Source organism: Diaphorina citri, unplaced genomic scaffold (assembly GCF_000475195.1).
Source record: "Diaphorina citri unplaced genomic scaffold, Diaci psyllid genome assembly version 1.1 scaffold97, whole genome shotgun sequence".
Lineage (NCBI taxonomy): Eukaryota > Metazoa > Arthropoda > Insecta > Hemiptera > Psyllidae > Diaphorina > Diaphorina citri.
Window position 1 is genome coordinate 179,260 of NW_007377534.1, and position 18,377 is coordinate 197,636.

Consider the following 18,377-nt stretch of genomic DNA (forward strand, 5'->3'; position numbering starts at 1 on the left):
AGAGGTAGAACCCAGGGACCCCTAGACCACACCGGGCGAGAGGCTTGTTTTGTCAGCTTCCTATTGATTAACATAATAGCCATGTTAAGTGGCTAATCCATCAAATCGGTTAGGTTGATCGTTAGCCCGTTCACATCTGTACGAGAGATCGTCACTGTGTGAGAGATCGTCACTGTGTTAAAATCTTGCTGAAAAGTAGGTACTATTTATCGCCTCTATTCTTGAAAGGTTTAACGTCTCTGTGCTAAGGTCTTTAGGTCTGGTCTAAACTTCAGACCAAAATTAATTTGAGCATTTTGAGCCTGGCCTTGGTTGACCTGGTTGAGATCCAAATTAATTTGAGTTTTCAGGACGACTAGGACTTTGATGGTGTTTCAACCATGTTGATTGTGTTAACTTAGAGCTCGTTACCCCTTGTCGTTCGGAAAAAATCGTGTCGTGTGTAGTAAAAACACTCGCATTTAAATTATATTGTCTACAAGGACATTTGAATTGCTCGTATTAGCGAAGATGACAAAACTCCTAAGTCTTCTGTACAAATTAGTGGAGATGACAAAACTCCTAAGTCTTCTGTACAAATTAGTGGAGATGACAAAACTCCTAAGTCTTCTGTACAAATTAGAGGAGATGACAAAACTCTCAACATTTGTCTGTACAGATTAGTGGAGATAAAAACTCTCTACGTAAATTTTTGCCCGTATGTTTCTAGATCAATTCCTTAAAGGGAGTGTTCTCTGGTCTTCATGAGGTTAGTATACCCTGATATTTCTCTCCCTCCGGGAATCGATCCCGGACCTCCTGTGTGCTGGACCAAGAGATAGAATCATGCACCTAAAGGAGAATAAGGAGATCCATCAAACAGTAGCTATGAGAACCAATATTTCGAACACATGTTTTGTAGACCAATAATAGTAATCAGATTTGAAGATCTAAACAAGGTTTGATTGAAAGCCCAACACTAGAAGTCTGTGTGCTGGACCAAGAGATAGAATCATGCACCTAAAGGAGAATAAGGAGATCCATCAAACAGTAGCTGTGAGAACCATATTTCGAACACATGTTTTGTAGACCAATAATAGTAATCAGATTTGAAGATCTAAACAAGGTTTGATTGAAAGCCCAACACTAGAAGATACATTGTAAGTATCCTACTTAATAGTATTTAGATTTTAGAATTTAGACCAATAGTATTCTTCTGCTCAGGACCAGAGACTAGTTGGGGGTCTTGAAGTGGATGGGAACTCTTTTTGAGAGTTTTTTTTTTTCCTTCTGCTTTTTGTCTGGTTACAAGCACAAAACACCTTGCTATCTCTATTATTTTTTATTTTATTTATAATTCTATTACAATCTCTATTACTCAAGTTAATATCTCTTGCTATTTCCATGTGGTTTTTGGGTACTTGGAACTGTTTATAAATTCGGAATTGCCAAAAAAAAGTACCTACAGCTTAATACGTGGTCGAAAATGTATTCTAAATGGAAAAATTAATTTGATCTTTACGTACAGAAAAGATCACTTGTTCGAAGAAGAAAAAAAAAAATTAGTCTACATCTTAGGAAAAACTTATCTATCGATGTACTTACGAAAAATATCCCCTGATCTACATACGGCAAGTCATGGGAACTCTCACTCAGATTGACCACATATCAATGGATCCAAATCTTTGCTGGAATTCAAGCTATCCCCTCATTCAATCCGATTCAAACAGATTTAAATGGATTAAGCTCACTTGATTTTACCAATCTGAGATCTTCCCATATGGATCACACTATCACAGACCTTATCAAAGTCGATATTGAACTGAATCACCTAATCTGCTTTGGGTGATTTGGATTTAATACTTAATCAGCATTCCAAGGTATCAATATTGGAGTATTTATTATTGATTATATGGGATATTCGATTTGATTATGGTCTAAATAGATTACTATTAGCTGGTCTAGGTATCTGAGTGTGATTTATGATTAATCAATGATCCGTCACTTTTTATTAAAACCACAACTTTCTCAGACAAATTAAGACACATTGATCCTATAGGTATAGGATAATAATAATAATGTAGATTGAAAAGTGTTTTTCCCTCCTCCAAAATTTGTCCTGTCCTTCTCTCCTCTCCTCCCAAATTACTTATAGGTATCAGTAGGTATAAGAAATAAGATTCAGCCTGTTAACTCTAAAGAATCTCACTCAATCTAATATATAAAAATGAATGTGTGTGTGGTGTGATAGGTGTGTGTGGTGTGATGGGTGTGTGTGTGTGTGTGATGGATGTGTGGTGTGATGGGTGTGTGTGTGATGGATGTGTGGTGTGTGTGTGTGGGGGGGGGGAGCAAAAAAGTACCCCTATAGGATAAGGAAAGTAAAAAAACGAATAGCAAGGGTAACTTACATATGAAATCATGACAATATCAAACGCAGCAGCCATTCGGCCTTCATGTGTGCATGTCTCTCAGCGAAATCTATTCGGAAATAATGTGACACTCGGGGTGTCGTGATTAATGGGTCAGTTGTGTGAAAAATGTTCGGATGTGGGCCCTACCGAACTGCCCACTGCCCACAGGGCGGTGTGTTTGATATATAGCTGGTGGGCTATGAGATTTCTCCACAGAACAAACTTAGTACAACTCTTACATATTGTAAACTTAGTACAGTTTAATATTGTGTGTTGTTTTTGTTTTGAGTGGAGTTCTGGTGTTTCAACCATGTTGATTGTGTTAACTTAGAGCTCGTTACCCCTTGTCATTCGGAAAAAATCGTGTCGTGTATAGTGAAAACACTCGCATTTAAATTATATTGTCTACAAGGACATTTGAATTGCTCGTATTAGCGGAGATGACAAAACTCCTAGTCTTCTGTACAAATTAGTGGAGATGACAAAACTCTCAACATTTGTCTGTACAGATTAGTGGAGATAAAAACTCTCTACGTAAATTTTTGCCCGTATGTTTCTAGATCAATTCCTTAAAGGGAGTGTTCTCTGGTCTTCATGAGGTTAGTATACCCTGATATTTCTCTCCCTCCGGGAATCGATCCCGGACCTTCTGTGTGCTGGACCAAGAGATAGAATCATGCACCTAAAGGAGAATAAGGAGATCCATCAAACAGTAGCTGTGAGAACCATATTTCGAACACATGTTTTGTAGACCAATAATAGTAATCAGATTTGAAGATCTAAACAAGGTTTGATTGAAAGCCCAACACTAGAAGATACATTGTAAGTATCCTACTTAATAGTATTTAGATTTTAGAATTTAGACCAATAGTATTCTTCTGCTCAGGACCAGAGACTAGTTGGGGGTCTTGAAGTGGATGGGAACTCTTTTTGAGAGTTTTTTTTTTTCCTTCTGCTTTTTGTCTGGTTACAAGCACAAAACACCTTGCTATCTCTATTATTTTTTATTTTATTTATAATTCTATTACAATCTCTATTACTCAAGTTAATATCTCTTGCTATTTCCATGTGGTTTTTGGGTACTTGGAACTGTTTATAAATTCGGAATTGCCAAAAAAAAGTACCTACAGCTTAATACGTGGTCGAAAATGTATTCTAAATGGAAAAATTAATTTGATCTTTACGTACAGAAAAGATCACTTGTTCGAAGAAGAAAAAAAAAAATTAGTCTACATCTTAGGAAAAACTTATCTATCGATGTACTTACGAAAAATATCCCCTGATCTACATACGGCAAGTCATGGGAACTCTCACTCAGATTGACCACATATCAATGGATCCAAATCTTTGCTGGAATTCAAGCTATCCCCTCATTCAATCCGATTCAAACAGATTTAAATGGATTAAGCTCACTTGATTTTACCAATCTGAGATCTTCCCATATGGATCACACTATCACAGACCTTATCAAAGTCGATATTGAACTGAATCACCTAATCTGCTTTGGGTGATTTGGATTTAATACTTAATCAGCATTCCAAGGTATCAATATTGGAGTATTTATTATTGATTATATGGGATATTCGATTTGATTATGGTCTAAATAGATTACTATTAGCTGGTCTAGGTATCTGAGTGTGATTTATGATTAATCAATGATCCGTCACTTTTTATTAAAACCACAACTTTCTCAGACAAATTAAGACACATTGATCCTATAGGTATAGGATAATAATAATAATGTAGATTGAAAAGTGTTTTTCCCTCCTCCAAAATTTGTCCTGTCCTTCTCTCCTCTCCTCCCAAATTACTTATAGGTATCAGTAGGTCCGACCGACAGACCGACAGACAGACAGACGACACCGAAGCGAATACAATAGTCCGTCCACTATACCTTTTATTATTAGTAATAATAAAGGAAGGACGGACTAAAAATGAATGTGTGTGGTGTGATAGGTGTGTGTGGTGTGATGGGTGTGTGTGATGGATGTGTGGTGTGTGTGGTGTGATGGGATGGCTGTGTGGTGTGATGGGTGTGTGTGTGTGATGGATGTGTGGAGTGTGGTGTGGTGTGTGTGTGGGGAAGCAACGCGACGGGTTCGCCCTAGTCTAATATATAAAAATGAATGTGTGTTTGTTCGAACTTTATGCCTGGCCAAACCGCTCATCCGATTGCTATGAAACTTTGTCAACTTACTTTTTGCACTCCTGTAAAGGTTATAGGCTATTTTCCGGTTCGTTTTTGTTAAGCTACGCCGAGCAAGACCACTAAATGGATGAGTGACATGAACGGCCATGCCTTTAAGGACTTACTAGCAGAAATCCGGAGCGAAGCGACGGATTTCGCCTAGTAGGTAAAATATTTATGTAGTTAGGTATAACATTTGTTTCATCATGAAATGTAAATAAATGAAATTCGTACTCTCCATGTATTTAAAACAGTCTGATTTTTCCTCTATGTTAAACCTTTTGTTCCCTCCTCGTCCTTCCCATTGAAATTCGTACTCTCCATGTATTTAAAACAGTCTGATTTTTCCTCTATGTTAAACCTTTTGTTCCCTCCTCGTCCTTCCCATTTCCTCTCAATTTCGTCACCTCCCTTTCCCCCACTATTTGTCTTTCCTCACTGTTTATTCTCAGCCCTTTTCTCCTCTTTCTCACTTCTTCTTTTCGCCTAACATTTCTCCTTTGTCTCTAACCCTTTTCCACGCTGCCAAACCCATTTTGAATCGAGTGTTATGTATGCTTCTCTCACAAATGTTGGCGCTGATCAAATTGGCAGCGATGGAGTGTAAAGTTGAAACCATTTCAGACTGCTTATCGCCATAGACGGCATTAGGGAACAGAGCCTGCTCCTCCTCGCTTCAAATTGCTGCCATATTTTCCGACCAAGGAGTGTGATAGGGCGGCGGATGAAGTGATGTTTAGGAGAAAGTTAAGGCCGGGTCCATCTTTGTTTAGGACTATTGCACTGTAGGAGAAAGTTCACCCCGGAGACGAATCGAACCCGCGACCTACCGCTTACAGTTGGCTTCTGAATACTGATGATGGATTGGTTTGAATTTGGACAGAGCTTGAGACAATACCGGTGTAGGAAATGAGTGAAAGTTTGGTCATCTCCAATAATTTGTACAGAAAAATGAATGTAGGGAGTTTTGTCATCTCCACTAATTTTTGCAGAAGTAGAGTAGTTTTGGCATCTCCACTAATTTTTACAGAAAAATGATGGTAGGGAGTTTTGTCATCTCCACTAATTTGTACAGAAAAATGATTATAGGGAGTTTTGTCATCTCCACTAATCTGATTATGTCAGAAGGTTTGACAAACCCACTGATTTGTAATTTTGTACATTATACACACAAATAACGGCACTTTTGTCTTCTTCACCCACATACATACAATTTTCTAAATAGGTTTCTACTTCTAGCTTTGACTACAAGCGTTCAACATTTTCAGTTCACATTTCCTCTTAAGGGTTCCATCAAAAGCCGCCAGATTCGTTTCTTATCTGAATAATACATCGGATGAAATCCTCCCAACCTCGAGCAAAAAAAAAAAAAAAAAAAAAATGAAGCAAGGAACTATTTATCGCCTCTATTCTTGATAGAGGTTTAACGTCTCTGTATAACTGCTAAGGTCTTTAGTATCCCTATTCTTGAATTGCCTCAAGAGTTTTATTTGGATGAAGCCAGAGACCATGTTCACATAACGAAATATTGCTATTTGCTATAGTATTGCTAAGTTCAAGTAAATTGGGAAATATTTCAAAGTAGATCATCACAGGCAGAAAGACAGGAACTATTTGTCCTGTAGTCCTGTAGGTACCCACTTGAACAGAAAATAAATATGAATATAATCCATGGCCAAAGCAGGATATTTCCTCCATTCTGTTTTTATAGAGGAGCTCAAAATGCTCTAATAAATTTCGGTCTGCTTTTCTGATCTGAACTTCAGACCAAAATTAATTTGAGCATTTTGAGCCTGGCCTTGGTTGACCTGGTTGAGATCCAATTTAATTTGAGTTTTCAGGACGACTAGGACTTTGACAGGTTAAACTACTAATCCATCAAAAAACTGAGGTATATTAGGTAGATTTTAAAGTCAAGATAGGTACACAAGATGCTTGAGTCAAACGGTGTGGATCATAAAATGTGAATAATAATGATCAAGGGTTTATGAATGATGTACAGGGTGGGGTTGAATGCTCACCCTATCCTAAATCACGTCAAGCCTGGAAGAGTTTCTATATCTATTACCAAACACCCTGTAAGAGTTTTTATTTTATTTATCTATTTATTATTTTTATATTAAAAAGGGAGCATAAAATATGAAAATATTTGGGCAATAAAAGAAAATTCTCTTGAAGGGATTGGGAAAATAAGGGGACTACTTGTCCTGTACCTACTTGGACTGCCTAAAAAACGTCTCGCCACGTAAATTTAGAGATGAGAAGAGACGAGAATTTCGTCGTCTTGTACCTATGTATATCATTACTATGTACATCATACCTACAACCTAACATTACGAATCTTCCCATTCATACCGATAGGTTACATACTGACACACAGCATTCATTCACAACTATATACTCGTACTTACCTTAACATGCAAATAATAATAATGATAGTAGTAATAATAATAATTTATTTTATATTTCTCACAGCCAAATTAACAGGTACCAGAATAACATGAGGATTTTTCAGTTACACACACAGACCCCAACACAAATTTCAAACACAAACTGGCACTCTAATAAACAAAACATCAATAAACAGAAATATTCACAATGTATGGCCAATGTTATGGGTATTAGTGAATCATGGCAACTTTAGAAATAACAAAAGGTATTTTCTAAATTGTGAAGTAATTTATCCAAGTATTCTAATTGATTAGAATGCATTTCAACTGGGGCAGAACTACTCCAAGGAAACAATACAGGTATGACGAAACATGCAGCCAACGACCAAATAGCAGTAGTAGAGGACAGGATAGCCTAGATCAATTGCCAAGATCCAGGAATTCTAATCACAGAGATGCAAACACGAGAGAAATATCGCAAACATCTGATTATGAAGATGCACAACCAAATATTCAAAATGAAGACTTATTTGATGCAATGTGTGAAAAGACATTACCACTTGAAGGTAAGAAATCTATGACGTGTATAAAACCAACTACAGATAGCTTTGGAGAGAGTACAACGACAATTGTTTCACATCAAGTAGATCCTGTGGCAGGGAATTACACAGAAAAAGGTAATGAAACACCGCTAACTGTCGTAGCCAAAGCAATTCATTCAGAACTATCAAATAAGCTAGTCGTTCTCAAGAAATACCTGGCTAGGAAACTAGAAAACTGTGTCACAATCAAGAGCTGTACATTGTGTCAGAACAAAAGTGATCTCAGGTGTTGCTGTCGTCAATGTGTCTATTTGAATAATCCATGCTTTTCTTCCTGCTGTCCAAGCATTTGTCAGCATCAATTATGGAATCCTTCCCAGCAGGTAATGAGGAGTAGATGCTATTGCTGCGTATGTCCATCAGTCAATACAGTTCACCGATGTCACCAAGGAAATAGTTATGTGAACAACCATTACGCCAGTAAGGAATCAGTCAGGCAGAAGAATGTCATGCCAGAAGACAAAAATACTCAGCACGAGTATAACGTATTTACTACTTTTCCTGTATCTGGAGGATATTCATCTCGTAAGATCCTACCCATAAAATGTCTATCAAAAAGCACATTTTGCCTAAACCAAATTCACTATTTTAAACTTAGGGACATCAGACATCAGCACTTACCTCTCGAATTCGGTGAGCCTGCTTGAATCTCTGAATCCTTTGGCGAATGGATTGCTATCGATTTTCAATTTGGTAATCTGAAACAATAAGGACATTAGTCATGTTAAACATTTGCTGAAAAACATCCAAAAACCAATAACATGTATCTCGAAAAGATCAGAGTCAAACATGTCCAAAATATGCATGTGATTTACGAAAGAACCAGGAAAACCTATAGACCAACAGAAAACAAATATTTCATTAACTAATTCTTTAGTGAGTATTATAAACGAAATTTGTAAAATATGAATGAAATCGCCGAAAAGGGCAGCCATAGCCTTTCCAATCTCCACTCCGGGTACAACAGGAGCCATTAGTTGCAACAACTTGGAAACCACCATGCTTCATTTTACCTCTTTGTAATAGGCCTGATTGTTGTTATCATCGTTAAACATTTGCTGATAAACATCCAAAAACCAATAACATGTCTCTGGAAAAGATCAGAGTCAAACATGTCCAAAATATGGATGTGATTTACGAAAGAACCAGGAAAACCTATTGACCAACAGAAAACAAATATTTCATTAACTAATTCTATAGTGAGTATTATAAACGAAATTTGTAAAATATGAATGGAATCGCCGAAAACGGCAGCCATAGCCTTTCCAATCTCCGCTCCGGGTACAACAGGAGCCATTAGTTGCAACAACTTGGAAACCGCCATGCTTCATTTTACCTCTTTGTAATAGGCCTGATTGTTGTTATCATTAGATTTCATGAACTTGTACTTGCTCATATTAATATTAATGCCAGAAAATACATGAAATACATCCACTATAATAACATATCCCTGAGCACCGACTTGTAGTAGGCCTATGTTTTTCAAAACTTGCTGCCTATACGTAGGTATTAATTATGTGTTTTTTGTCCGCCATTTTGATACAAATACATCTAAGTATAATACTTAGGTATAGTTTTCTATATAAATAAAAATTACATACTTTGGTACAAAAAACTACTACATCTGTTTCTGTATTCATAGGAAAATGTATTGTATTTTAGACTGCACGTTCTCTGCCTATATTTAAGTGTAGTTTGAACATTATATGCACCTAATTTACATACTATATTGAATTTATATACAGGGGGGTATTCAAATAAACGTGGAAGTCAGTCACGGTGCGCTTTTTCAAACTTGTAATAAGTAGGTAAGAAGGTAAGTAATACATTGGTACATCCCTAGTTTCCTTCCAAGTAGTACATCCCTAATTTCATTTCCATTAGGTATTATTAATGGGATCTGTTTTATTATTTTACCATTTTCCTTTGCTTTCCTGATATCCTTATGTATAGAAACTTATTTACTTATGTACAGGTACTTATTTACATTGAACCTACCCACGCATGGAGGTAAGAACTCTCCTCCTCCGACTCAGGCTTAACCTAATGGAGGAAGAGAACCTGACCCTAAAAACCTACTTTGTTTACATATGTACCTATAGATAAGAGACAACAAGAGAAAACACTCAGATACACCTGATGTCAGGATTCAAGAGAAAGAACAAGACTATTGTGACTCTAGGAATGACTCAAAACAAACAAATTATTCGTATGCGTGTTTCACTACGGCTGAAAAGAAGAAGAGATAAGAGACAACAAGAGAAAACACTCAGATACACCTGATGTCAGAATTCAAGAGAAAGAACAAGACTATTGTGACTCTAGGAATGACTCAAAACAAACAAATTATTCGTATGCGTGTTTCACTACGGCTGAAAATTCCATATGGAAAGGAAATCAGTTAATGCAATGCGGTCATAGGTATCATCGTCCTTCTGTACGATACCAAAAACAATTGAGGTCCAATGAAAGAAAAAATAAAACAAACAGAAGAAGGCTAAGTAAATCGTGTAGGAAAAAGATTTGGCCGGGTGAAAATTCTCCTTTTAGACTGTACTATCATTCTCGTCGAAAACATGTGATTGGGTCAGGGTTTTACTACTCTGATTCAAAGCATTCAAAGCATAGTAGTAGACGTAAAAGAGCGTTTGAAAATGGTCCAAGAAAAAGACAGCCTTCCTATATGAGCTGTTATAATTCTCCGTATTTCAGTACAGACGGATCATGCTATGATGTAACCAAACCTGTTAGCAAGGGACTCGTCCGTCATACCAGGAAGAGAACAACAATGTATGACTCGGGATTTACTGAGAGCTCTAGCCACTGTCAAAAACAATTGGAATGTTCTGAGAATGAAGTTGGAATTATTACTAATCCAAATATACACAAACAAAAAACAGAAAGTCGGCAAGGAACCAGATCGAAACACACAATTTCTTGTAATAATTTGAAAGATAGTCAGACAGTATCAGAAAATTGTTTCGTTGGTAGAAAGGATACAACATGTTATTCTGTTCATACACCGTCGCAATCGACAGTAAGTAATCGGGGTGATGGAAAAATTGTAAAAACACCTGAACCAATGAAGCTCAAGGAACAACGTAATGTAAACAAAAGCCCGAAGAGAGTTTCCTTCGAAGAAACCTTGTCTACCCCGATAAAGGAGAAGTACCCCCCATTTTGTATGTCAAATAATAATGAGAAAAAGTCACACCAAAGAAGAAGGCGATCTCAGGCCAGGAGGTCAAATTATTACCATCGGTCTTGTAGTTGCAATTGCCAATCCAGAAGTAGGAGCAAGAAAAAAGCTATAAAACTGAAAATACGGTGCAAAAATTAAAGGGACTAAATTTGAAAAGCCCAAAAGGGTTTGCTCCTTCCAATTTTTACTTTTTCTTTTGTCACTCGGAAGAAAACCTTGTTTTTGTTAGGAAAGGGGGACACTATTCCCTTTTTGGCTTTTTACCTAGGTAGGTACATTGATTTTCTTAGGTATATTTTTTTGGTGAATTAGAAATCCAGAATTAAGCTGTAGAAGTAACTAGGTTTTGAGGAAAGCAAATTAATACGCAATTAAATAAATAGTAGTAATAAATAGATTATTTGACTTTATTTTTTCAGCAATATATGTAAGTATTGACAAATTAAGTATAATTATTTATAATAATGATCATAAACTCTAGGGTATTTCCTATGATGAAATGTAAATTTATTTTATTCTACTTACTCTCTAATGTTTTATAAACAAAAAAGTAACTTATTTACAGCAAATAATGGGCAAAAGAGTAAATGTTCAAATAATACAAAGTGATTTATCAAATACAGATATACTCATATTTTCTGTACAATAATTAAAATTACAAAAAGGAACTAAATAAAAAGATACCTATAATAAAGAACTTCAAAACGTGTCCTAAAAATTAGGTTCTTTTGAAATCTTAAACAAAACTTTCCGCATCTTCACTCCAAATTATCCAAACTGGAACTACCTAACCTAATAGACATTAGATTCTTGGAGTGATAAACTCTTCAGGAGTGAGTCAACTTCTAGCTATGACCACAACAGTGCTAGTTACAATATCATAGATTGTGAATACAGAATAGTAAGTAAATATGTACGTAGGTACATACGTTTCTCATCAATCAGGATTCTATTTTTTTAATATCCCGATTTCTATTTTAGGTGGGGCTGTTCGCTGGAGGAGGTGTAATAGGAACGCTTTCAGGGGACGAGAGGGGAGATCGTTTGTCAGGACTGATGCATCCTTCTATTTAAATACGTCTGTGTGTCTGTGATCTACTGTGTGTGACTGGATGGTTGATGGATTAGGAGATTGCGGACTAAATCCCGGCAGACAGCCAAAAGTTCTTTAAAAATTTCAAATAATCGACGGTCATTGGGTAAAATAACATGGTTTTACTGGTGTCATTGTTAAGCGGGAAGTTATCAATGGAATAGGTATCAATGTTTGTACTTTTTTTTTCATATTTGAAGCATTCATGTAGCATTTATTCAGTTTCTTCATATTTGAAGAGATTTTCTGAAGATGGGGGCGAAAAGAGAGAGGAAAAAAATTCGGAGATAATTAAATTAAGATAAATATGTCATTCCGAAAAAAATCCTTGGTGGTTGCCCCAGGTCCCAACCAAGGCTCATCAATCTCCCCATGATACACCCATCCGATCCCAACCAATGTATCACCTCACAAGGTGTCAAGTATCGGGATGCCTCTCAGGGTGGCCCAATTACTAAGGAGGGAAGAATCTTTTTTCGTTTTGTGATAATGATTTATAAGATTCCCCGTCTAATGGTGTGTGAGGAGTGCTTCGTGTATTAACACGTTACTTGAGATCGGGAATGCGGCTTTTGATGAATTTAATGAGAAGGTAAGTCTTGACTAAATAAACCACTTTATTGGTAGAAAGGGGTCAACAGGTTTCAGCATCTCATGATGCCATCCTCAGGACTAGTAGTTCTTGACATGGTATTCCGTTTTCAAAGATTTTAATGAACCCGCAGTTCATCCAGTGAAACAATTTACACTTAGACGAGATATGCGTTTGTCAATTTATACTCCCTGGACTTTGGATGGCAAATTTTGTAGAATGAACCAGCCTAAATGTGGTTATAGATATGTACATAAGTAAATTAAACTTGAACATGACGTATTTCAAGGAAGTCTGTTGGAACTTTAAGTCCCTGTTTATCCTTCCAAAGAACACATTTCTCCGGTTATCAAGGATCTCTGTCTCTGAGTTGCATGTAGGTATGTAAATCTAGTTAATTTAGAATTACAGAGCTATATCACTGGTTTTTGGGTGGGTCACTAAAATCATAAATATAAAGCATGTTGTGGCTACTTGTTCGTAGAAGTTGGCAGTGAAACTTGGCCCCAGAACAGTAGATGTAGCAGATTTCCATAGTTAATCATATGCTAATTGCTCGCTGTGTTTTAAAACAATCTCAGCTGATATTTTATCACATTCGGACATTTTTTACGTTTACTTATGTAGGTGTGTGAAATATGTATTTGACATTCTTGACATTACTTTTAAGAATCTCACCTTTGTCCCAAGGACTAAAAGTACTGCTACTAGTGAATCTATGATATCGAAGAAGTATTTGCCAAATTATGTTTTAATATTTTTTGTAGTTTCAGCTTTTCTTTTCAATTTTAATGGCCCTTTTTGTGTTATCAATTCCTCCAGTATTTACTTCCAGAAACTAAACAAGCTTGACCTCAACAAAGTGTCAATTTACGAAAATCAAAGTCAAACTTGATGTAGCAATAGAATTGTGAAAATCATTTAAAGACGAAATCGTCAAGTTTTTTTTTTTTTTTTTTTTTTAAAAACTTATAAGGAAATTTCCTTTGGGGAGTGCTTCGTGTATTAACACGTTACTTGAGATCGGGAATGCGGCTTTTGACGAATTTAATGAGAAAATCAGTCTTGACTAAATAAACCACTTTATTGGTAGAAAGGGGTCAACAGGTTTCAGCATCTCATGATGCCATCCTCAGGACTAGTACTGGACATGGTATTCCGTTTTCAAAGATTTTAATGAACCCGCAGTTCATCCAGTGAAACAATTTACACTTAGACGAGATATGCGTTTGTCAGTCAGGACTGGTGGGGGTTGAGCTCATGGGTACAAAGTATGGGGAGTACCGCTGTTGCATCCCCGGGTACATGGGTCGGGGTAGGGCGGGTGGAGAGGATGGGGACGTTGAAGAGGAGCAACTAGCCGTAGCGACGGCTAACTGTTGCTGTTGCTGCTGAGCTGCGATACCTAGACAGGCCCAACGGTTCCATAGCGCAGCTGGCATGACACTGCTACTAGTTGAGCCGTAGAGAGCCATGGGGTTGAGACCGTATGGCCCGGCAGCAGCAGCGGCGGCGGCCTGTAGATAAAGTTGGCTACGAGCCATGTATAATGCCCGCTCCTCCAGTGTTAGGTTTGAATTCTCCAGTAAAGGCGCACGCAAGAAATGCTGCTCGTTTAACATCGATTCCATGGTCTCTCTGCAACAGACAAATTGGTTTGTTTTAGATTTCCATTAAGGTTGCGTACTCGTGCAAATTGTACGTGTTTCACAATAGGTAAGTATTTATTCCCAGATGATTCTTAAGCTTTACCAAACATAATGGCTTAGCATTTGAGAAGGTACCTTCACGAACCCAAATGGTAACTACTCGTAACATAAGAGGCCGTGATAGTCGCCACATAAAATACCAATCAACAAATCGGTTACCTTGAGAGTCTATGGTTTCATTATTTACCTCAACACTCTCAAACCTTTTGCTCTACAACAGATTGATACCAATCAACAAATCGGTTACCTTGAGAGTCTATGGTTTCATTATTTACCTCAACACTCTCAAACCTTTTGCTCTACAACAGATTGAAGATGGTTTCAGATTAGGCAATTTTATCATGTAGCTTTACCTACATAAAAATTTTGAAGTATTTTTGCCATTAGTACCCCAATTCCAAATTCTGAAGGAGAATCAAAGAGTAATAAAGTTCTTTTAGGCTGTCTCCTAAAATTTCCCTTTTCAGAAAAAAAATTGTTGCTAATAATTTATTGTAATAAATTCTACGTTCTTCGGTTTCCAATTTTCTCGTATTTTTAACAAATTCCATGAGCACTAAACTGACCGCTCAGAACAAAAAGGACTCTGTTACTAAGAGTGTAATTATTAATAGCTTTTGAATACATACATATGGCAATTACAGACAAAAACCATAATCCATCCATAATTACTTGGGACATAAAAATTTAATTATAGTCCTCTCGTACAGATATATTATAAAATATATACCGTAAAGAATTTCTTACACAGATTTTATATTTTTTCAGCGGTAGTTTGAAGAAAAAAGTTTTTATCACTTTTAAATAAGAAGTTGTCGTGACTTCTGAGTTCTCTTAAGGTTGGAGTTTGATGAATTGTGAGATGCCTACGTAAGTGTTGTATCTATTATATACATCTGATGTTCTGGTTGTAACACCTTATCCACTACTTATTAGTAAAAGGGTTTGAGAGATATTGAGTTTATTTTCCTACCCATAAGTCCAATGTATCGCCTTGTACACGACCAGATCAGCACTACAATAGGATTACACAGGACTCACATTAGGTATCATTTCGTTGAGGAGAATGAGGACATGTTGGAGTACAGAATCAATTTGCTCACCTAAAGTTCTAGACAAACAATATGAAAAAGATCTTGTCACGAACGTAAATGTACCAATATTGACGTCAAGTAATTATCCAGTCCACACACTCGGTCACTCAGATGTCAAAATGAGTGACAAGCTGGTCATCAATCTATCAAGGTTCCCTAACCTGTGTGAACACCCTGTATGCGCGGTTCCGATATGCTGTGTTATAGATAATCCATAACATCAAAGAAAAAGTTGTTCCTAATTGATGCTTAATATCTTCGCGTGGCCCCCGGGCGGGTTTAGAAATGTAGTGAGTAAAAATGTGAGGTGTATTCGTCTTCAAATACGTTAACGTTGAACGCAAGTTCGCTCATATTCTCTCGTATGTCCTCTATGATCTATTCTTCAACAAAGTTAAAAGTTATGGTCAGTGTGTTTATGTTCATACTGTAACACACATAGTCGTCTACATGAAAGATAAACAAGAGGTTCCTCGTTCATAATCAAATGAATGAGAAATTTCGGGACGACACTTTCAATACTAACAAGTTCGATGCCGCAGTTTGGAAAAGGTCCTAAAATTGGGCTGAAGATGAATTTTAAATTAATTTTTTGAGAGACATTTTTTTTACTACAGTATCAGTATCATTTGGTTGTTTAAAATGTTTAAATACCTAGGTTCAACTGACAAAATTGTTAGCTAATACTGTAACAGTGTTTGAAGTGGATATGTGGAAAGTATTAAAAGATGTTGTTATGACAATACAAACATCTTAAAATTATGACATGAATAATGCAAAACCATGTTTATGGATAAGTGGTAATTTGGGTCGTTCAACACTGAAAGGGATCCGCTCGAAAATTTGCTCGCATATAAATTAAACAAATCTCACATCTGCCAACATTAATTTTCTCAAAAATGAGTTATGACGGTTTTGGGGGACACTTTTTTCTTCTGCTTTGTACCTATTACATAAATAATTTGAAGTAAGTATGATGTATTTTCTTGACGTATTGTTGTAAGTGAAACCAGCATATTTTTAATTGTGAAAATAGAGGTATTGTTAATGTTGGTGGCAACATTTTCACGGCAACAGCATTGTTCAAAAAGAGACAGAACTCTGTTCTGGGATATGTTAAGTTTGGTGTGATGACGCCAATTATTGCGAATCTAAACACCAAGTCTACTGAGCTTGGGTAGGAAAAGGAACTCATGATATTATCCATGTAAGTACGCCCATAATTATGCATGATAAAACTGAGGTGGCCTGCACATAATTACGTAGGTTAATTTGATGAGCGTAACCACAAGTTTCCTATTGAAGAATTAAAACCTTCAAACTCAATATCCCCAAGACGAAATGACAGAAAATTACATAAAAACCTATAAAACGATCGAGACACAATTGCAATCAAGATCCCGTTCTGAACACATTAAAAGAATTTCATTGAAACGCTCCCAATTCATCACATCCTATCTCAATAAACATGTGCGAAGAAACAACAAAACTTCTCGCAACTTAGGTGGCATCACCACAGACCATTATATTTGCCACAATATAATTATGAACAAAAACATTAGGCAATACCATAACGTCTAATAAATGCGTTATTAGAAATCCTATTAGGAAAAAAAAAAATCTATCAAAAAACGTTCAGAGAGCGAAGAAACATTTAAAAGAAGAGTCAATATGTTTGTCAACAGGTCGTAATTTTGAGCTCTAACAGCAAGAACAACGTTAAAGCGAGAAGGAACATCGTTAATGAAATTGACGCAAGACTGAAAAAGAATATTATCGTTTCTTCTTTAGATCTTTTACCCAAGACTATGCTAATTATGTTTGAAGATGAGAAATGAAATACTCAATAATTGAATTAGGTAGAAATGTTGTTGCTTTCCATTTCATCACTGGGCAAGTTATAGCTTGATAATTTAAGAATAACACCAAAAGACAATAATCAGTAAGTTCCATGACTTACGTATAAGCTGTGTACTTTTTGTTTTGTAATAAAAGGAAATATCATACTTAGCTAGAAAAGTTGGTTTGATAAATCGTGGGCAAAGTGTTCACTTTGGATTCCTAGATGTCATAATTAGAATTAGATGTAAATAGGTTGTTAGATAGGAGTATATCTTCACAGTTGTTCAAATGACAATCGTACAACGAGGTATAAGTAGACTGATTACAACGTATGTTCACCATACAGCAATTCACCAACATCCATCACAACATCACACAAAAATATACAACATACTTTATTAATTGCGCACCTCTCTTTTGAAAAATAACACTTCATAATTACGTTCGAAACACAAGTGTTATAGCACAGACGTTGTTTTATACACGAATAATTATTTTCAAGGGCCATTGAAATTTCATTAAGCAAATCTTGTGACTTACTAATGTAAATAATTACGAGAAAATCTCTTCCTAATGAGCTTAAATGTGGCGAAACATTTATTTGATATCAACTTGTATGTTGTCCGAATATTTTCACGGCATCACAAGTCACACAAGCGAGTATGGTAGGTACTGTCGGTAGATTGCTTCTTGCTGAAATTTCATCAAACTGTTTTGAGATGAGTATCTTTGCTATTTACTACATTTTGAAGTAATCCAGTTATATACCAGTTTATCAATAGTTCCATCAGAGGTGTGTTAAAATGTTCATATTTGAAGATGGCTTTTATTAAAGAGAGAAAAGTGTTTTCTGATCTAAATAGAATCATAGAGGTAGGTCCAAATGATGGACTGCTTATGAAGTACCTATCTAATGTGAAATGGAGAATTCTTCTCAGCATAATAATTGTTAAATCTAGTGTGAAATGCAAAATGGTGCACTGGTATTTATATTTAAATACAGCATACCTGATTGCTCTTATTAACGATTTAAAAATAGCTAAGATGTAGATTTAAATAACATTTGGCAGACGTCACACAAGCGAGTATGGTACTGTCGGTAGATTGCTTCTTGCTGAAACTGTTCGCTGAAATTTCATCAAACTGTTTTGAGATGAATATCTTTGCTATTTGCTACATTTTGAAGTAATCCAGTTATGTATATACCAGTTTATCAATAGTTCCATTAGAGGTGTGTTAAAATGTTCATATTTGAAGATGGCTTTTATTAAA

General features: G+C 36.2%; 1 protein-coding gene across 1 annotated transcript in view; it reads right to left on the minus strand.

Moving 5' to 3' along the window:
* LOC103524402 (T-box transcription factor TBX20-like) overlaps positions 1–18,377 on the minus strand; it is a 70,731-nt gene that overhangs the window by 11,790 nt on the left and 40,564 nt on the right. The window contains exon 7 of the mRNA XM_026833506.1: positions 8,195–8,271. Within this exon, the coding sequence (XP_026689307.1) occupies positions 8,195–8,271 (77 nt within the window). The remainder of the gene's footprint in view (positions 1–8,194; positions 8,272–18,377) is intronic.